The sequence below is a fragment of the Bos grunniens genome, chromosome 5 (assembly GCF_055505025.1).
Source record: "Bos grunniens cultivar Pamir isolate PY7600 chromosome 5, Bosgru_T2T1.0, whole genome shotgun sequence".
Taxonomy (NCBI): domain Eukaryota; kingdom Metazoa; phylum Chordata; class Mammalia; order Artiodactyla; family Bovidae; genus Bos; species Bos grunniens.
The window spans coordinates 11,494,137-11,516,428 of record NC_141169.1 but is presented as its reverse complement, the minus strand read 5'-3'; the positions used below and the strand labels follow the sequence as shown (position 1 = coordinate 11,516,428).

Genomic DNA, 22,292 nt, shown 5'->3' with positions numbered 1-22,292 from the left:
ATGTTTCATGAGCTGATTTTTGTACTCTAGATGATTTGGCACAGAGTAAGCTGCAAATCTCCTAATACTTCAGAACATCAATTTTTGTTAAATTAAAATGCATCACTAGGGAAAGATATCATCACAGATACCAATTCACTGTCTACCTCATACTATAGTTTTAATATGCTATAATTCATTAAGAATAAAAATAAATCTTTGATCAATGAAATTTACAAGTTTATTTTTATTCAGAAAAGATAATCCTATGAAGACATGAATGATCTACTAAATTATTCTGTTCACTATTCAAAGAATGCATTTATATTATGTAATGGAAGATTTTTGTTTCCTAAATTAAAAATAATAATAACACTAAAATAAAACAATGTCAATTTAGCAATCCAACTAAAATTGGGGCACAAGTGGGACAATTATTTTGTGGAAGTTAATAAAGACTTTTTTCATTTCCTGGCCTAGTGACGAGTCAGGACTCCGTTATACTTTAGTTTTGCTTTAATTAATCAAGCAAGTTTTCGCCCTGTGTTCTGCATGCTCCAGTTGTCAATTAATCCTCTTAGAAATTCATTTACACAATGAATTTTCTGTGTTTCCTGAAAGGCACTGTGCTGGACACTGCACGTACAGAAATGACAAACATCCCCGTCCTCAGTTGACAGTATCACAGGCCTGTATTCACAAGACCAAAGGAATCTAGACGGTATAATGCAATTATAAAGAACTTCGATCAGCCAGAGGAAAGCACGGAAATATCAGAGAGAAGATGAAATCCAAGTTGATCCCTTAAGAAAAAGAACCACTCTGCTACATGATCAGAACAAAAGTGGAATTTCAGTAGAGGAGACAACTTAATCACTGGCAGTTCGATCCTGGGTTGGGAAGAGCCCCTGGAGAAGGGAAAGACTACCCACTCCAGTATTCCGGCCTGCAGAATTTCATGGACTGTATAGTCCATGGATGGCAAAGAGTCGGACATGACTGAGTGACTTTCACTTTCACTTTTTTCTGTTCATGTAAGTGCTAATAATGACTGGATTGCTGAGTAGGAAGCTGAATTAGAGGTCAGAACAAGAGACAGATGTTAAAGATGGGCAAAGAGCAGATGACTACAGATCATTCATATCATGCAAATAAGTTTGAATTTTGTTCTTTGACATCTCTTTTAGTAACTTTTCTAAAGGAGATCAGTCCTGGGTGTTCTCTGGAAGGAAAGATGCTAAAGCTGAAACTCCAGTACTTTGGCCACCTCATGCGAAGAGTTGACTCGTTGGAAAAGACTCTGATGCTGGGAGGGATTGGGGGCAGGAGGAGAAGGGGACGACAGAGGATGAGATGGCTGGATGGCATCACTGACTCGATAGACATAAGTTTGAGTGAACGCTGGGAGTTAGAGATGGACAGGGAGGCCTGGCGTGCGATTCATGGAGTCGCAAAGAGTCGGACACGACTGAGCGACTGAACTGAACTGACTGAATTAAGTTTTTTATATGAGATAATTTTAGATTTACAGGGAACTGTAAGAAATAATACAGAAATATGTCATGTACCCTTAACAGCTTTCCCAATCAGTAACATCTTGCAAAACTATAGCTTACTATCACAATTAGGACACGATATAATCAAGATAAAGAACAGTTCCATCTCTACAAGGAGATGTTGTTGCCTTTTTGTAGCCAAAGGTGTTTACTGCAGTATGTAGGAAAACCACTGATGTTTGCATGTTTATCTTGTATCCTGAGATCTGGCTGAACTCACTTATTAATTACAGGTTTTTAAATATGTTTTATAATTTCCTAGACAATCATGCCATTTGCAAATAGAGACAATTTTATTTCTTCCTTTCTGATATGTTTCTCTTTTTGTTTTCATATATTGCCTTATCAAATTAACTAGGACCTTTATTGAATGAAGAGGTGAGAGTGGACATCCTTGCTTTGTTCTCAAACATAAGAAATACTTAGTCTTTCATTATTAACTACTGGCCATTAGCTGTCCCTTTTAGAGAGGCTTATGGCTCCTCCAGTGGCTCAGCAGTAAAGAATCCACCTAAAGCGCAGGAGACGTGGGTTCGATCCCTGGGTCAGGAAGATCCCCGGGCATAGGAAATTGCACCCCACACCACTATTCTTGCCTGGGAAATCCCATGGACAAAGGAGCCTGGCAGGCTTCACACTCCATAGTGTTGTGAAAGGGTCAGACACGATTTAATGACTAAACAATAAGAAAGTGGTAACACATTTTCCAAATTTTTCTTTCCCTTGAGAATGTCTTTATTTCTCCTTTATCTTCAAAATATATTTGCATAAATACAGAATTCTGATGGACAGTTCCTTTCTTCTCACACTTGAAAAACATTCTGTCACTTTCCTTTGACCTCCCTAGTTTCTAAAAAATCCTATCTTTCAAAGGGATTTACCCATACAGATGAGAAATCTTTTCTCTCTCACTACTTTCAAGATAATTTTTTTTGCCTTCAATTTTCAGAAGTTTGATTAAGGTTTTTTTGTGTATGTGGATTTCTTTATAGTAACGTTGTTTAAGGGTTTACTCGGTCTTGAACCAATAGATATATATATCATTGGCCAAGTCTGAGAAGATGAGAAGTTTTCAGAAGTTTTCCATTATTTTTTTCAAGCCCGCTGTCTTTCTCCTCGCCTTTCACGACTGAAATCACAAATGCTATATTTTTTGTTATCATTCCATATATCCCTGAGGCTCTGTTAGTTGTTTGTTTTCAGTCTGTTTTCTTTCTGTTGTTTAGATTGCTTAATTTCTATTGCTTCTTTTTCCAGTTCATTAATTGCTTCCTCTGTCCCCTCCATTCTGGTATTGAGCCCATCCATTGAGTTTTTATCTTTGCTATTACGTTTTTCAACTCTAAAATTTCCCTATGATTATTCTTTATAGTATCTATATCTTTGCTGGAACTTATTTTTTAAGGTATTTTTATTTATTTATTATTTTTTTAACATAGATTTATTTAAAGCAGAGGCTAATTACTTTACAATATTGTACTGGTTTTGCCATACATCGACATGAATCCGCCACGGGTGTACTTGTGTTCCCCATCCTGAACCCCCCTCCCACCTCCCTCCCCATACCTTCCCTCTAGGCCATCCCAGTGTACCAGCCCTGAGCACCCTGTCTCATTCATCGAACCTGGACTGGAGATCCATTTCACATATGATATTATGCATGTTTCAATGCCATTCTCCCATATCATCCCTCCCCCTCCCTCTCCCACAGAGTCCAAAAGACTGTTTTATATGTGTCTCTTTTGCTGTCTCGCATACAGGGTTATTGTTACCATCTTTCTAAATTCCATATATATGCATTAGTATACTGTATTGGTGTTTTTCTTTCTGACTTACTTCACTTTGTATAATAGGCTTCAGTTTCATCCAACTCATTAGAACTGATTCAAATGTATTCTTTTTAATAGCTGAGTAATACTCCATTGTGTATATGTACCACAGCTTTCTTATCCATTCATCTGCTGATGGACATCTAGGTTGCTTCCATGTCCTGGCTATTGTAAACAGTGCTGTGATGATCACTGGGGTACACGTGTCTCTTTCAATTCTGGTTTCCTCAGTGTATATGCCCAGCAGTGGGATTGCTGGGTCATAAGGCAGTTCTATTTCCAGTTTTTTAAGGAATCTCCACACTGTTCTCCATAGTGGCTGTACTAGTTTGCATTCTCACCAACAGTGTAAGAAGGTTCCCTTTTCTCCACACCTTCTCCATCTTTGCTGGAACTTTTTATTTCTTAACTGTAACTATTTTGTTGACCTTAAAAAAATAGAATGTTTAAAGAATGTTCATCATCACTTGTTGAAGCATTTTTACCACAGTTGCTTTAAAATCTTTGTCAGATAATTCTAACATCTCTGTCATCTCAGTTCTGGTACCTATCAACTGTCTTTTCTCATTCAGCTTGAGATGTTTTTAGTTCTTGGTATGAGGTCATCAAATCCTGGATAGTTTCTTGGTATTACATTATGAGACAGACTCGTATTTAAATCTTGTTTCAGGTGGCTTATTTAGATTTCACTCCAGCAAAGAAGGAAGACATAGGGGTAAAAATCCAGGTTCCTCATTTGACCTCCATTGATACCCAACTGGGTACCTTGGTGGCTCAAATGGTAAAGAATCTGTCTGCAATGCAGGAAATCTGGGTTTGATTCCTGGGTGGGAAAGATCCCCTGGAGAAGAGAATAGCTTGGGAGAATGCTCTTCATGACTCTGGGTTGGTTCCCGTTCTAATTGTAGGCTTCTAAAGGCACCTCCCTGCCTGGATAAAGTAAGAGCTCCCTGTTACTGCTCCCAACAAGGCCTCCACTGATATCACAGGGAAGAGACAGGTGGTCTTGTTATTGAAAATCCCCAAAATCCTGACTCTCTACTAGGCTTCCACTGACTCTATCCCAATGGAGAATGGAAGGGGTATCTCATTACTGGTAGGTTAGGGAGATAAGCCCAGGCTCCTTATTTGGTCTCTACTGTTATTGCTTGTTCAACGGGTCCTCATTATAATCTAACAGGAAGGAAAATCTTGGCTTCCTATTCAAACTCCTCTGACACCACCCTGTGGGAAGAGGGTTAGAATTAAGCTCCTCCTTAAAGCCTAACAATTGTGGAAGTCTAAACTTCCCACTCAGCCTTTGCTGTTGGCAGTGGGGTTGGGACCATGGATGTGTGTGTGTCATCTGTCTGGAGTGCAGCCATCTAAAAGTTTCATGTCTTAGACTGCTCCTTCCTAAACCTTTGGCTTGAGAGGTCAGGCTTGTTGTTTTTGTTATTGTTGTTTTCCTTTTCAGAGGGTTTAGTTTTGTTGTGATTTGCTTTGTCTGCAGTTGTTGGCACTTATAGGTTGTCAGCTTCTTTAGACACAAATCTAAGAGGGAAAAATAAAGCCAAGGTGTCCTCACTATGTTATTTCTCAAATTTCAAGGTCCCTAAAGTCAGTTTTCCTTCTTATCTCCATCTTTTTTTGTTGTTGTTTTTGTTTTTTTTTTATCTCCATCTTTTAGTCTTACATTTGTTTTAGACATAATGCCTAAAATGTTCAGTTCTACTTAGTGGGAGGAATAGAGAAAAGTATGCCATCTCTAACTTCCTGGAGGCAGAACTCAACCCTTTGAAAAAATTTAAGCAGCGAAGTTCTGCATTCATCTCTGCATTTTAGATGGACAGTGAGGAGAGCTCAGAAATTAGAGTTTTGGCAGAGATGGCCTGGAAAGACATCTGAAGGCAGTATTTATTAGAACATGGTCTAGACTGGCTGTCTGAAATATACAACTGGAAAGCACAGGCACAAGTGAGATCAGAGGCCAAACACAGAATGCACACCAGTCAACAACACACTTACTAAATTGTCACAGCCTCGACTATGCGGCAGGAGGCATGGAAACAAGAGGACACTTTTGACATGTGCTAAAATATGGGAATACCAGACCACCTTAAAATATGGGAATAAGACCACCTTACCTGCCTCCTGAGAAATCAATTTGCAGGTCAAGAAGCAACAGTTAGAACTGTTCATGGAACAACCGACTGGTTCAAAATTGGGAAAGGAGTACATCAGGGCTGTATATTGTCACCCTTATTTAACTACATAAGGATACATCATGTGAAATGCCTGGCTAGATGAATCACAAGCTGGAATCAAGATTGCCGGCAGAAATATCAATAACCTCAGATATGCAGATGACACCATCCTAATGGCAGAAAGCAAAGAGGAAATCTTGATGAAAGTGAAAGAGGAGAGTGAAAAAGGTGGCTTAAAGCTCAGCATTTAAAAAATGAAGATCATCGCATCCAGCCCCATTACTTCATGGCAAAAAAGATGAGGAAAAATGGAAATAGTAACAGACTTTATTTTCTTGGGCTCCAAAATCTGGCCAGACTTCTTATAGGCAGCTGGACTCCTCTCAAATAGCATCTTATCTGCTATTGTGACCAACACAAGGATTCATTGAAAGTTCCTCAAATATGTTTAACCCTGTCATTTCACATCTGACAGCAAGGAGATCAAACCAGTCAATCCTAAAGGAAATAAACTGAATATTCACTGGAAGGACTGAGACTGAAACTCCAATACTTCGGCTTCCTGATGAGAAGAGCTGACTCATTGGAAAAGACACTGATTCTAGGAAAGATTGAGGGAAGAGGGAGAAGGAGGTGACAGAAAATGAGACGGTTGGATGACACCATGGATTCAATGGACATGAGTCTGAGCAAACTCCGGGAGACAGTGAAGGACAGGGAAGCCTGGAGTGCTGCAGTCCATGGGGTTGCAGAGAGTCAGACATGACTGAGCAAATGAACAACGAGAACAAAAAAAAATGTAAATCAACAAGCTGTAGTGAGCAATAGAATATGATACATAAGGAGAATGAAGTTAGAATCACTTCTTGATTCTTAGTTTAGCTGACTGTAACGTTAACAACAGGGCAGAGTACATGGAAAGAAATGTCTTTGGAGGGAAAAGTGGAGACTGTGAGTTCATTTCACAGCACCTTGACCATAAGGGATGTCTGGGCCATCTGAAAATCCCTAATAATAAGCTGGTGCTTAGCAGGAAGGTTAGATATAGATAGGAGGAGTTAGGAGCCTGGGTTTAAATAATAATACTCAAATTCAATTGCATGGAGATTATCCAGGAAATATAAGCAGAATGAGAAAAGAGGGCTAAGAACAAGACTCTACTATCACCCAATGTTAAGGATCAAAGTAAAAGAAACCAAGAGAGGAAACGGAAGACAGGATGTCAGAGAGGCAGAATGAGAACAGAGAAGTAGCATCCAATTTAGTTCCATAAGCACTTGCTACATGTTTAGTGTGTATTGTCTACTACGCTGAGACTGGCTTGTGACGCCCTCACACTTGACTAGATATAATTCCAGAATAGTGTGGTCAGCTAACTAACAGACATATGTTCAAGGGGCAATGGAGCCACAGACAGGGGAACTGAGCAGTCAAAGACTTTGAGGAAATTTTCCAAGCGATGATTACATCTAATCAGAGTCTACAAAATAGATGGAATGAACCAGACAAGGAAGGACAGAGGGAAAGTCATGTAAGGCAAAAGAAACAGCCTAAACAATAGCAAAAGGATATAGGGGACTCAAGAGGGCAGAGAGAATTACCATCACCAAACACAGGCACCAGGGTTGATGCCATTGAGAGAAAAAATAAAATCAAACTGAAGAAAATCCTTGATTTTGTTCCTTACTAAGCCACCACTGACCTCTGATATAGTAGCTTTATGAAACAATGTGGAGAAAAACTGGACTTCACTGGGTTGGAGAATAAGTGGAAGAATATAAAGTTCAGACAATACAGGAAGGGTATTTTTTCCAAGGACTCAGTGGAGAAGAATATAAAAATGGGATAGCTAGAAATGTGCAGAAGTCTAAAAGGCTTTGTTTTATGATAAGAGAGAATTGAGGATGTTTATAAGTTGTAGGAAAGAAACCTGAGTTCACAGATAAGATTTAAAAGGTTAAAAAAAGAAAATCACCCTTTTGTACAACAAATACTAATAGAGCATCTAGACTGTTCTTGAGCTCATCATTTCAAGATAAAGACAAGCAGAGCCCTTTTAATGGTGTGGCAATTATGTTTTAAATAAGCTTAAAAAATAAAAAAGGCCAATGGTAAATGCACAAAAATTACATGTACTATAATCCTAAAGGCAAACTAATACTTAATAAATACTTATCAATATAATGGCATCTTTGGCTTTGTCACTTTATATTAGCAATTCCACAATTCATTATAAGTATTTAGTGTTAAGGCTTATTTTGTTTACTTCCGTGGGAATTATTATTTTAATAAAAACACTTATTCTATTGCAAGGACTTCAGTATGGACATAATTGTCAAGATTATTTTATGTTTTAATTATTATAAATACCACAGGGCATATTAAGTCTACAAAGGACAGAGGGATAGTATAAAAGACAAGGAGTAGTACAAGATGGCATAATATTTGTGTCAAAGTTTGCCTTAATATCTCTGAGCATTTCAATACAGAAAATCAGCCAGCTGAAAATGCAGGAATAATCATGCTTTTAAAAGTTGACTGGGACTAGGAGATTGCCACAAAGATTAAGAACAGTCTCTGATTCTTTCAGAATCATTGACTTGCAGAATGCTAAGATTTTAAAGAACTTTGACATAATCTAATACTATTATCCACACGTCACATAAAATTCTCTTTTTCATATTCCTCTCTTGATGTTGAAAGACTTTAAGTGAAAGAGAGCCTTCTATTTCAGAAGCTGCCTATTCTACCAATGAACAGTTAAATTTTCTCTGATTTCACCCAAAAGATAGGTCTCTGGAATTCCACATTACTACATTACTATGTGGCCACTCTTTAAATGTCAAAAGGTTCTTAACAAATATGCACACTAAATATATTACTATTATCAGACTAAACCATTCACAATTCCTTCATTGCTTTCTTGTATGACATTTTCACTCTATTTCCTTTCATCCAAATGCTTTCTAATAAGTTAATGATTTTTTTCTTCTCCTCATTAAACTGAACATAAGTTTCCAAATGTAAGAAGGGAAAATAAGATACTATTGCATATGGTGACTATTTTTTAAAGTCATCCTATCAACCACTGATGTTTGAACTACAGACAATTATAATCACAGGGATTTAACCACATAAATTGTAACCAACTCAAAGTTCCCTGACTTTATTTTTGCAATTATATTTTAATATAATTATAAAAGGATTTCCATATTCTCCCATCTTATGTGTTTTATCCCAAAAGTCCAAGATTATTTTGTGTACTGATTTAGCAAACTACCATTTTACTGTTCCTCTCAACTTCCGATATCCTACAAATCTGATGGACATGTGTTTTAAGTATTTATTCTAGGCACTTACTAAAATTAAATAGAATAGGCATAAGAGCAGAATTTTCTAGTATACACACAAAAGTATTATTCCTGGTTAACATTAATCCATGCAACTGAATCTTAAAGCTACGAAGATTCAATCTGATCAGTCTAGAAGCATATATACCTCCAACAATTATACATACATACAACATCATCAGAAATTATACATACATCATCTATTATACATACAGAAATTATGTATACATCATCTATTATACATACAACAATCATCAGAAACTACCAAAAATATCTGCTAAAATCAAGAAACCATACAGTTGAAATCCATTAATTCTCTAAAAACACAAAAAGGTGAATCTCTGTTTTGTGATGACTGTTTTCTAAGGTTCTAAATCAGGATCAGTCCAATGATATTTTCTAGAAAGGGACAGACATAAAGTTTTTTAGTGTACATTTTTCAGAATATAATTTTATGGCTTTGTTCAACACAATTTAAATAGTGTATTTTTTTCTGTGTATTTCTCTGTCTTATGAAATCATATTTTTAAACTGGAAGAAGACATAAAAATGTTCCCTGTCCCCATTTAATTTTTTTTGTTCCTACTTAGACTACTTCTCAGAAACTTTCAGTGAAATTAACACTATGTATATGTGGTATGAATTTTATTACCTCATATAAAACTGTAGTATTTCCATGTAGAAGAGGTCCATAACAGATATACGAATGTCCGACAACCCAGCCTAAGTCAGAAGCTGCCCACCACACCTAAACAATAAGAAGAAAATAAAACGCATATATCTTAATCAGATAAATGTCATATAATATGAACTTAAAACCATGATTACCTCTCCAGGTTTAAGTCCATATATGGAAGACATCGACCAGTTAAGCATTACAGCGTATCCTCCAGTGGGCCTCACCACACCCTAAAGGAAAGAAGAGATGAAGTTAAAATCAATAGACAATGTGTTAAAAGATCCTCTTTCTTCATACTATCCACTTAAGAAAAGCACCTGTTTAAAGTATTTCATATTCTCAAGCTATAAATAACTTGGGCTTTCATGTATTAATAATTGTATCTGAATCACCATTTCTTTGACACCTCCAATAACAAACACAGAATAATTTGTTCATACCAGTCCATTTGTAGAATTCATTCTCACAGACCATTCTGGACTTTCTAAAGAAAATATGATTTCACAGAATCACATGCAATAAAAAGAAAAATTTCCAGGGGTAACATCAATTATCAACACTGCATTTTAACACATATTTCCAGAACAAAAATGAAAACCTTCAAAATTAAGTCCACAGAAAGATCAAAGATAGCTGTGTGCCTAAGACACAGACCACCATAAGGATATTTATTCCTTAATAGTATTAAATAATAATAGGATGCCTAGAGGAAACAGTCATATTCTAACTAGAGTCTTATTAAAATGCTAACCTGAAGGACCATGCTATCACAGTAGTAGAGCTGAGCAGTTCTTTAGATCTAACTTCTGATGAGTTAGATCTAAGGCTGACAGATTTGATGGTTACAGCATAGCACCATAGCGTTCATGAATCAGTTTGTGAGCAGATATTCTTGAGAGTGAATGTATTCAATGTTAATACAAGATTAATATTTGAAAACTAAGTGCAAGAGTCATCACAGATAAGAACTGACAGCAAATTTAATAACTAATTTCATTTATTGCTTCATTATAAACATTAGTCATTATTGGCTCACAATGACTTAATGATGTGAATATTCAGAACGAGAAAGTGAATGCTTGCTAAGAAATATGTTATAGTTCACTCACAAGTATTTTCAAACATCTCTTAGTAGAGCAACTATAATCACTCAGTGAAGAAAATAATTATTTTACCTGAAAGGCCACACATGGCTGTAATTAATGTACGTGCTACTGGTTGAACTATTTTGGCACAGCTCTGTAACTATAACACACATGCATGCATCAGGAGAATGAAAAAGAAGCTGACTTCCTGTTTGTTACTAAAATTGCTACTTTCCTCAGGTACCACTAATAAAACATAGGTATCAAGCTGTGGAATACATTTTATCTACCAGCAGCAACACCTGGTCTCTTGGCAAATGTCACAGGAAGCTTTGCTGGCATTTGACAGGTATGCTTTCTAGCTTGTATGACATGGGTAGCATGCAGCTGGCTCTTTTGATCATCTTGGGAGAGTTAGAAATCCTAAGCTCCTACCAATAATTTTCACACATGCATTTTCCCATGTAAACTGAGCAGATCTTCAATTGCTATATACTATACATGTCTTCCATGTACATTGTTAATTTTTTGTCTTATTGAGAAGATCTTTTCCTACAGTTCAAAATCTTGATGAATTTGAAACGAAACCACTTGCATACACTCTTTTCTAAAAAGTTTTATTCATTTGGTAAAGGATAAAATTGGAGGTTTTTTCCATAGACAATATGCTATCAATATTCTGTGAAATTTAATGTCAGGCATGATTTCACTTAAGATGTTTTAGAATTTCTCTTCACCTGTCTGTTGTCCCTGCATTTAGAGGTCATGTTTAATTAATAATTCTAAATATCATTACAAAAGGGTAAATTTTTTATATTAAATGATAGAGAGTAAGAGTAATCAACTGGAAGTGATAGAAAGGAATAAAAGGCTAAGGAGAACATGAATGAGTAGTAATTCATTTGTAAAACTTAGAAGATAATTTAAAGGACAGGTTGTCAAATTTCCGCTTACCTCTCAAGTGAACCCTTCTTTAAAGGTTATTTACCAGTGTTACTTTGTCTATATAATGGTGGCTACTTAAATTCATTTAACCCCAAGAAAGTTAGACTTAAAAATGAAAATTTGCATGAAAAAACTAAGAATTATACAGTCAATAATTTAATGTCTTACTAGCAAAATTATTTTCTTAATTCTAGCAATTACTGTTTTTTATGTTTCCCCACACAAAAGACAGAAATGTCAAAAAATTAGAGGTTGTTATCAGAGATTCTCATTAAAAACAATGAAAACAGAGTTAACAGAGACAGAAAAGCCATGTCTGTTTTTCACTGATATTAACATCCACTTACTTTTAATTTTTTAACAATGAGTATAAAATTTTCTCTATTCATTGACCTATATTCTCAATATGAAATTTGGTCTTGCTGCTAACATATTCAGATGACAGCTTTCAATTTTCTGGTTATTTAGTACAGTGTAGGGAAAAAGTGCATAATATCATACTCTCCATGTAGATCTTTTTTTTTAATTTTATTTTTAAACTTTACATAATTGTATTAGTTTTGCCAAATATCAAAATGAATCCGCCACAGGTATACATGTGTTCCCCATCCTGAACCCTCCTCCCTCCTCCCTCCCCATACCATCCCTCTGGGTCGTCCCAGTGCACTAGCCCCAAGCATCCAGTATCGTGCATCGAACCTGGACTGGCATCTCGTTTCATACATGATATTTTACATGTTTCAATGCCATTCTCCCAAATCCTCCCACCCTCTCCCTCTCCCACAGAGTCCATAAGACTGTTCTATACATCAGTGTCTCTTTTGCTGTCTCGTACACAGGGTTATTGTTACCATCTTTCTAAATTCCATATATATGTATATATCCATGTAGATCTTTCATAAGAAGTTCAAGAGTAAAAACACTGAAAGATTAGTTTTAAAAAGATAGTTTCTTTCTTATAATATTCAGTTCAGTTCAGTTCAGTTGCTCAGTCATGTTCAACTCTTTGCGACTCCATGAATGCAGGACGCCAGGCCTCCCTGTCCATCACCAACTCCCAGAGTTCACTCAATATTAACATGTGGTTAAAATTAATATGATAAAGCATTTTTGTTTCTAGTCATTTTTTCCAGGTAATGATAATTAAAATGCAACAGATAAACTCTGTTCAACCTCTGAAAATACATAAACCGTGCTCAAAAAAAAAACCCCACAAATCATTATATTCCAGTATGCATAATTAACCAGAAACAAAAACTGGCATTCTGAAGTCTATTTGAGTATGAGGTAAAAATACTGGTGACCATCAGTGCTTACCCCTACAACACAAGCATGCTGCATTTCATTCTTTTGAATCTGTTACTTTATGCACTTATATCCTACCTTCCTTAAAAGTAAAGACATTAGATGACCTAATATATTTTCAGAAAAGCCCTATAGCCTCCCAATACACTGCTTTGGTTTTTGTAGGATCAGCATAATACTTAAATTCTTCTGGAAAACTTAAAGACGTTCAGGTGGGAATAAAACTCTGTGCCCCAAATAAAGACACAGAAGTGAATTCTATCTCAGTACAAAAGTAGACAATGTGAAAGTGTTCTTTAAACAACACAAAACACTTTTAATGTATATAGATATTCAAAAAAATTCAATCCACACAAGTGAAACTAAAGGCTAATTATTTATCCCCCAGGAATAACAGTTAGTCACAGATGGTTCTTTACGGTTTCCAGTTTAATGAGCTGCCTTTGAACAAAGACAGCCACAAAATATCATAAATGGGTCAATTACTGTAAAACAGAAAACTTGTTTATATCAAGTGTGCACTGTTTGGGTACTACAATTTATGAAGAATGCAGCTGGAATAACATCAGTTGTAGTACAAAAAGTAAGGAAGACTGAGATATGTGGTAAGATTAAGACTTTGGGAGTCTTATCTGAAAAATGTTTTATAATAGATCTAAAATTTGAATGGAAAATCTCAAAATATTCAGGTAGGAGAAGTCTACATAGAGTAACCAACAAAACATTCTTCCCAAGTTAAGCCCCGCTATTAACCTGTGCTATGAGTTTAGTCACTTAGTCGTGTCTGACTCTTTGCGACCCTGTGGACTGTAGCCCGCCAGGCTCCTCCGTCCATGAGATTTTCCAGGCAGGAATACTGGAGTGGGTTTCCATGCCCTCCTTTAGAGGATATTCTCGACCCAGGGATTGAACCCACATCTCCTGTGTCTCCTGCATTGCAGGCAGATTCTTTACCTGTTGAGCCACCAGGGAAGTCATAAAGACTTGTACAAGACAAACACACAAATATACATACATATAATATATATCCATTCACACATACATATGTAAATACATATGCATATATGTCTACATGTACACACATATGCATATGCTTTGTATGTATGCATGCTTATATATACACTTCAATTCAGTCTGGCAAATTAAGTAGAAACAAAAGAAGAAGAAAGGGGAAACAAAAATATTACCTGAAAAAAAGAAATCCACCACCATGGGACCATTGGAGTCAATGAGTTGAAAAGTATGAGGTATTGCTCTGCTTACTTAAAAAATCCACCAACCAACAATATTCTTGTTCTTATAAGAGTTTTACGGATGATATCCCCTCTTTCTAAAACGAACCCTCACCCCTTTTCTGCACCTGGTAACCTCCTGCTTCATCACAGGAGTACCTAACAGCATTGTGAAAGTGCTGCCTCTTCTGGAAGCCATCCAAACCCACTGCTTGTGTTAAAAGCTCTCCCCGCTTTTTCATGGCCACAAGTCCTGCACACTTCGCTGAGCCTCTGGGCACTAACAACATCCACCCACTGCTCAGTCTCCTCCTCCACTCTCAGCACCATAAGAATGCCTTTGTATCTTCAGCATAGAATAGACAATTAATACATATGTCAACTGATTTAAACAGTGAACAATTTAATGAATAAGCAATATATGAAAACTATAATTAAAAAAATATTATTCTTTGTTCAAGAGAAATCCTTGAAATTTACAGAACTTAATGCCGTATTAGTAGAAATGGAATGATTCCATTTGGTTTACTTCTTCAAACATAAAATATCTTGCTGCAGGCTTTCTGATGACTCTGAAGCCACCTCTATCGATGATACTTCAGCAGCAGCATAATTTTTTATGGATCTGAGCAACTGTGAGATCAGGGACAAAGGTATAGTGAGTTCAGCCTTTAGCTGCAAGAATTGTGAAAGTGAAAGTCGCTCAGTCATGTCCAACTCTTTGCAACCCCATGGACTATATAGTTCATGGAATTCTCCGGTCAGAATACTGGAGTGGGTAGTCTTACCCTTCTCCAGGGGGATCTTCCCAACCCAGGGATCAAACCCAGGTCTCCCGCATTGTAGGCAGATTCTTGACAAGCTGAGCCACAAGGGAAGCTGCAAAAAGTGTACTACAGATTAAAAAATTTTTTCACAGGTTTTTTTATTTAACTTTCTCTTATCTTTCTCTATGGTCTAGAATATAAATAAGTCACCTAACACATAGGAATAAAAGTTGATGTAAGTTATAGAAAACTCACATCAGAACAAAGGCCTTGCCTACCACCTTCCTGTTACGTCCGTCTTCCTAATTATTTCCCCTGTGCTCCCGTGGCACTTTTTATTTTTTTGGTTATCACCATACCTCCATGACAGCAAGCTGAAAGAAGGTAAATATGACCATCACTAAATCTCCCATTCCCAGAATGACACCCAATCCAGAGGAGGTATTCTTCTACTGTATAGTTCCTTGAAGTACCTTGAATACAGTCAACCAAACCAAACAGAATAAACACGCATGACAATACAGAAATGTATGCAAAGCAGCTCAGTTGTAGAATATGCTAGAATATGTGCAGCAGCTAGCAGATCAATCTGTCATACAACAATCTGACAAATCCCGAATTGGCAGATGCAGAAATGCAAATATGCCCTAAATATATCTGCAAATTACAGCCAAAGAAGAGAAAGAATTATGTGTCTTATAGGCACCTATGGGAAACGAGCAGTTTTAAGTAGAGTATTTTTATGGGTTCACAACACTATTTTTCTTCATGAAGATCAAGAAAACAAACTAAATTATGACATGAAATTTATATTTAAATATGTCATAAATTCATGTATGCTCATCTTTCCTGTATTTCTATTCCTGGAATCTCAATATTAAAAATTCAGATCCTATTAATCCTGATTATACCTGCCAAAAATGAACTGAGAATCTTATGAATAAAGAGGCATCGGGATACTCAGTATTTTGTGATATCTATAATGGAAAATAATATTTAAAAAGAATATATATTTATATATATATATATGGGATTTTTGGTTCATGTAGTTGTTATTAAATTATGAATTGATTTTAACATATATATATTTATATATGATTGAATCACTTTGCTGTATACCTGAAATTAACACAATATTATAAATCAACTATATTTCAATTTAAAAAATTAGAGGAATCTGGAGCTAACTGGAAAAGTAGATTATTAAATATTTTGGATCTGCTATGGCCCAGTTCTAAGGTTAGTGCCATAGTATATTCAAAGGTGTATGAAATATATTCTACACTTTTAGAGAACATGCAATGTTATGAAGATAAGTAAATGAAAAGTAATATATTTCAAAAGTAGAATAAAATAAGTGGCAAAAGTATTTGTTGGCAACATATACTTTCAATGCAATTGAAATTCTAAAGTGCACTGAAGGGATAAGAGAAATATTTCTGAAAGACCTTTAAAATTGACTACTTTGTGTTGCCATTCTGCATGCCCTGCTCTGTAAAACCTACTCAATCCCATGAATTAAACACTAGTCCTCTACATCATCTAGCTGATGATATTCCAAGGGTCTAGCTCCAAATCGAGATGTACTCTTGAACCCAGAACTTCATTTCCAACTACCGGCTGGGCATTTCCATGTTAATGTCCCAAAGAGACATCATACTCAGCATATACAAAACCTCCCACTTTTCCCAGCCCCAAACCATTCTCTTGTTTCTAGTTTAGTAAATAAACAAAACCACTTTCCTATGTTCTCAGGTTCAAAGCCTTGTACTCTTCCTCTGTTTTACTCTTATCCTTGATTGCTGCTGCTGCTGCTGCTGCTAAGTCGCTTCAGTCGTGTCCGACTCTGTGCGACCCCATACACGGCAGCCCAGCAGGCTCCCCCGTCCCTGGGATTCTCCAGGCAAGAACACTGGAGTGGGTTGCCATTTCCTTCTCCAATGCAGGAAAGTGAAAAGTGAAAGTGAAGTCGCCCAGTCGTGTCCGACCCTCAGCGACCCCATGGACTGCAGCCCACCAGGCTCCTCCGTCCATGGGATTTTCCAGGCAAGAGTACTGGAGTGGGGTGCCGTTGCCTTCTCCGATTGCTCCCTAATAAATGGTCCAAAACTAAGCACAGCTTGAAATCCAATCTCCTTGCTTCCATTGTGTAATGGTGCAAGGGTTACCTTCCTTCATATTTTTGTCTCCTTAAGAAACATCGGTGCTCTCCATTCCTTACAGGCAGTATATAAGTTAAACTTCTTGGGTAAATTTTAAACAATTGGCCCCTGCCTATAAATCTGGCCATTTCTCTACTTTTTTTTGCACCAACTGCAGTAGCCATCCTGGAGCCTTACACGCTCCTGTCTTTACTTATATTGACCCAATCAACCTGGAATGCCCTCCTCCTCATGAGGTCACCTGATGTAAAATTTCTACTCGTCCTTCAAATGTCATACCATCCAGTGCTTTCCCTGACATCTCCCTGATAAAACAGCACTCTCACTCTCCCTCACCCTTCCTTTGTTTTATTTTTCCTCATAACACATCACCTATTACATAGCTCTTTGTTCAGTGCCTGTATCCAGCCACAGAACTCTAAAAAGATGGTCAGATATGTATTTGGGTGCTCAGTAATATTTGTTGAACTAATGGAATTTAATCCTTCAGATGCCATTCAAACTCATCTTTTCTTCAAGAGACCAAAGTAGGGTTTTTTCCTCTTAGGGAAAGATCACAGTCTATCTTACATTATCTGTGTTGATATATATTGCAACCCCACTACGCTGAAGGGACTGTGGTTTACTAATTTTTTATCTCTTTTAGCACCTAATGAACATCCATGAACTAAATTCAGCGTGAATAGAAATCTTCAAACAATTAAAGCTTTCTCCAATCTATAGAAATAGATTAATCTTTGGGATGGTACTGTTAATGTAACAAAAAAAAAAAATGAGGATGATAAAAACATCAAACAATCTTCAGTTTGGGCATCTAAGAATTCCAGAAAGTAGTTCTTGATGCAAAGAAAATATGTGATATCTAGGTTTCTTCTTTATTTGGAATCATCACTTTTCAGACTGAATGCCCTATATATTACTTTTATTTCCACTACACTAGCTGAGTCAATTTTAAACTGATGGCAAACTATTCTTCTGCCCTCTCATATTGATCCCCATCCAGGCAACAGTGAATTTCAGTGATTAAAAGTCTCAAGGTAGCACCAAAAGTTTTTGTAAGATTCCTTCAGGCTTTTAAGGAGCTAAAGTGATTTTTATTTTTTGGTTAGGCTCTACTATGTTTTCAGGGTCAGTGGTTGGCTCTCATGTTGATACTTTTATATTAGATTATAACTTGCTGAGTCCCTTTTATTTCACAGCCAAATGTTCATTTGGATTCATTGTGGCTGGTACATAATGCTTAACTGCAAAAAGTGGAAGGGACAGACTGCATCCAGTAATCATTTGGACTGCTTAAACAGACAAATCTGCAATATAAGAAAATTTTATTTTTCAGATGACCAGAGTTCTTAAAAAAGCACAGGGCTTTGATTCTACAATGACACAAATATTTTTATGTATATGCATTAATTTATTTATTCACACAACAAAAGTGTGGGTACCAACTACATACAGAACACGATGGTAGACCAAAATGTAACAAAACATTGTGTCTGTAGTCAGAGAGAATATACCCTTCTACCAAATGTTTTCTTTTTCACAAGCAAGTGAATTTCATATAAAATGTTTTAAGTCTTGATCTTCCTTTGCTGCTGCTGCTGCTAAGTCGCTTCAGTCGTGTCCAACTCTGTGCGACCCCGTAGCCAGCAGCGCACCAGGCTCCACCGTCCCTGGGATTCTCCAGGCAAGAACACTGGAGTGGGTTGCCATTTCCTTCTCCAATGCATGAAAGTGAAAAGTGAAACGGAAGTCGCTCAGTCGTGTCTGACTCCTAGTGACCCCATGGACTGCAGCCGACCAGGCTCCTCCGTCCATGGGATTTTCCAGGCAAGAGTACTGGAGTGGGGTGCCATTGCCTTCTCCGTGATCTTCCTTTATTTAAATCTAAACTAACAGAATCACGATTTTGAGAATATTAACAGGTTATGGTTCAGAATTCTGATGCTATAGAGTTCCAATATTAATAGTGGGCCAATGTCATATAGGATTTGAGTGACTGTGAAAAGTCCCTTTGCCTACTAACATTCTGTGATTCAATGAATACTGAACTCCCTAATAAAGATGAAAGATGACTGCATAAATCTTTATGAAGTTGTATAAAGAAACAGTGTTATTTGGAGATACCAGGCAAAAGTGGTAATGGTTTGGTATCTGACACGTTCAAGAATATTGACATTGTTAACTTTGCTTTGTGAAAACACCTTTCAGGGTAAAAAGACTTAAAAATCCTTGAGTATCTTCAGCGCTGCAAATCAAATAGCTCAACACTCTGGATAAATTACCTGTTGATCAAACTGTCTAGGCCAGTTCTCCAAGCTGCATTTATAATGATAAATCAAATTCCTCTAAATAAAAAATCAACTTCTGTATGAAAGTTATACTTCAGTTTAAAAAATAAAAATATTTCACTTAAAATATATTTTATAAAATTTTATTAAGCCAACTGATATTCAATCAAATATATGTTAAAACCTTACTAAAGCAATTGAATATTGCTGATATTGTAAAGATTTTTAATGAAATACAGACAAAGCATTTGGCATTAAATATAATGAATAGTTCTATATATTTAGACACAGGATTTAAGATATAAACTACTTAAGCCTAAACCTCAAGATAAAGTCTGCAAACATTTTCAATCAGTAATCAAATATTCTACGTGCAAAAAAATCTGTCACTATAACTATCCCTAAGAGAGTGCCTATTTTGGCCACCTGATGGGAAGAGCTGACCCATTGGAAAAGACCTTGATGCTGGGAAAGACTGAGGGCAGGATGAGGAGGGGGTGACAGAGGATGAAATGGTTGGATGGCATCATCAACTCAATGAACATGAGTTTGAGCAAACTCCGGGAGATGGTGAAGGACAGAGAAACCTGGCGTGCTGCAGTCCGTGGGGTCACAAAGGGTCAGACACGACTGAGTGACTGAAGAACGCAACAAGAGAGAGCATACCTTTGGCAACCCCGTCGTTCCAGATGTGTAAAGGATATACAGCGGATGTTCAGAAAGAACGGGAACACAATCATGTGACTGTGCTTTTGAGAGCTCTTCATCCCAATCAAGATAACAACCTGGAGCCAAGGGAACCATATCCTGCAAAACAAAAACCCAGGAATATGCACTGAACAAAGGAGATTACATCAGGAAAACACTGGAGAGTAACGAAATCTACATTAGTCTGAGTGTCTGACTGAAATCTAGGCCTATACAGCTAAATGTCAGACCTATAAGTCAATATCTCAGGGTCATGAGTTTGGATAAATGTTCATAAGAAATTCAACAGTTTGATGTTGACTTCAACTGAACTTATCGCAGAAAATGTTTTATTTAAACCTAGAGATATATTGAAGAAATTAAATGTGATGCAGGCATGATTTCATCAACAGTAAGAGCTTAACTAACAGAGGTTCATGATTCTACAACTGTATGTACACTATCGACTTTAAAAACTAACTTCTATTTATCATAATCTATTTCTTTTTACTTTAGAACTACTGTCTTCACAATGAAACCTCAACTAACCTACTAAAGTTTCTCTTTACATAAGGGTAATACTGCCATTTAAGGGTAATACTGTGGTCATTTTTCCAAACAGGAGAATATTAAATCACTTTCAGGGGAGGAGGGTTAATCTACTTTCACTTTTTTAAGGACAAAAATCAGTTCTGAAATTAATGAGAGTATGAGACATGTATACAAAGCTACCCAAGTTTTTCTCCACCTACAATACTAATATGGTAGAAATGTGTGTTTTCTTTTGTGTTCCTAGAACCAAGCTCTGTGTTGCAAACTTATGATAATAGAGCCATGAATTGGACAGACACATCTTAAGTTAGACAGGTGTCTTTAAAAGGTGCCAATGAAACAAGCCAGTGAAGAAGAAAAAAGTGGCTTAGGGAAAAATTATTGTAGTGGAGAGTTATAGCTATTTAGAGTTATGATCCAGTACATGTCTAGTTATTTTCTGAAATGTTGACTAATCTCAAGATGACAAAACAGTAAATTTACAGTTGCTGAACCTGTTAGTAAAGGCACAAGGCAAGACTACACAGTCCTCACTGAAAATAAGTTCACCACCTAGAGAGCATATGTAACTATTACACTTCATTCAGGTAATCCCTCAACTAAATTCAGAGACACTGACAGATTTTTACAAGCCAGGTCATTTCCGCTTCTCTGGTTCCTTAATTTATTGATTGAGGTTGTAAAAAAAAATGGTCATATATTTAAATGGATACAATTACAAACTGCTACTTCAATATATTAATAGTATCACAAATATAATGCCTATATGAATAAGCACATGATAGACAATAATCTGAATTGACCTTCAAGAAGGGGACGTTTTAGCCCCAACTGATTTTTCCAGCCCTACCGTGGATGTGTCCTGGAGGCACCATTTAGATAAATAAATATAATTAACTGTGATCAAACTTTCCATTTCCATTTGTTTTTATGCATCAGATAAACACAACTCAATTCAAACTATCAAGCCTAGGGCATCACAGTTACAGACCTATAAAAAAATCATCACACTGTGTAACAAAAAAAAAATGTCAATTGAGTAATCACAAAAATAACTGCAGTTCAAACAAAATGAGGATTTGAATGAAGGGTTATTCTTCAGGCTAAGAAATGCAGGCATGTTTAAAGAAGATCTAATGAAAGGAAGACAGGGGAAAATCAACGTTAGCCTTTCCATACATGCATTTACTTCTATAGACATATCCCTCCTAGTTGTTATCACTCTTAAAAGGCAGTCCTGGGGGAGCACAACAGATGAGTGATGTGACCTGCCAATGGAGCCCTCACAGCCTCCCTGAGGCTTAGGAGTGGCAGCCAGGTTTTTATCTTCTCTGGCAAAAAAGCAATCCTAGTTAGGAGATGCATCAGCGAGCCTCATAATTTGTATCTTTTCTAAACTCAAAGCAAAGCCAATCCACTGGGTTTAATTACTGCCTCAACAGAAGGTCAGATATGAAGGACAAGAGACATCCAGCTGAAATAAAGGAGAGTCAAAACAGAGGAAAGGTCTCAGGAAAAATAAGGAGAGGGAGAAAGGGAGCTAGTTATGGGAGGGGGGAAAGTGACAGTGGATCTCTACCTATTAAGAGGAAAGAGAAGGCTGTCATCCTTTTTAATCAAATGTACATGGATTTAATATTAATACTTTATTTAAAAGGCAGAGACGGTCAGACTGGATGAAAAAATTAAG

The 22,292-nt window shown here is 36.7% G+C and overlaps 1 protein-coding gene across 2 annotated transcripts in view; it reads right to left on the bottom strand.

Moving 5' to 3' along the window:
• Positions 1-22,292, bottom strand: part of ACSS3 (acyl-CoA synthetase short chain family member 3) — a 178,983-nt gene that overhangs the window by 94,813 nt on the left and 61,878 nt on the right. For both annotated transcript variants that reach the window (XM_086398883.1, XM_086398884.1), the window contains 3 exons: positions 20,030-20,170; positions 9,729-9,809; positions 9,553-9,648 (listed from right to left, as the gene is read on the bottom strand). In XM_086398883.1, the coding sequence (XP_086255009.1) occupies positions 9,553-9,648; positions 9,729-9,809; positions 20,030-20,170 (318 nt within the window). The remainder of the gene's footprint in view (positions 1-9,552; positions 9,649-9,728; positions 9,810-20,029; positions 20,171-22,292) is intronic.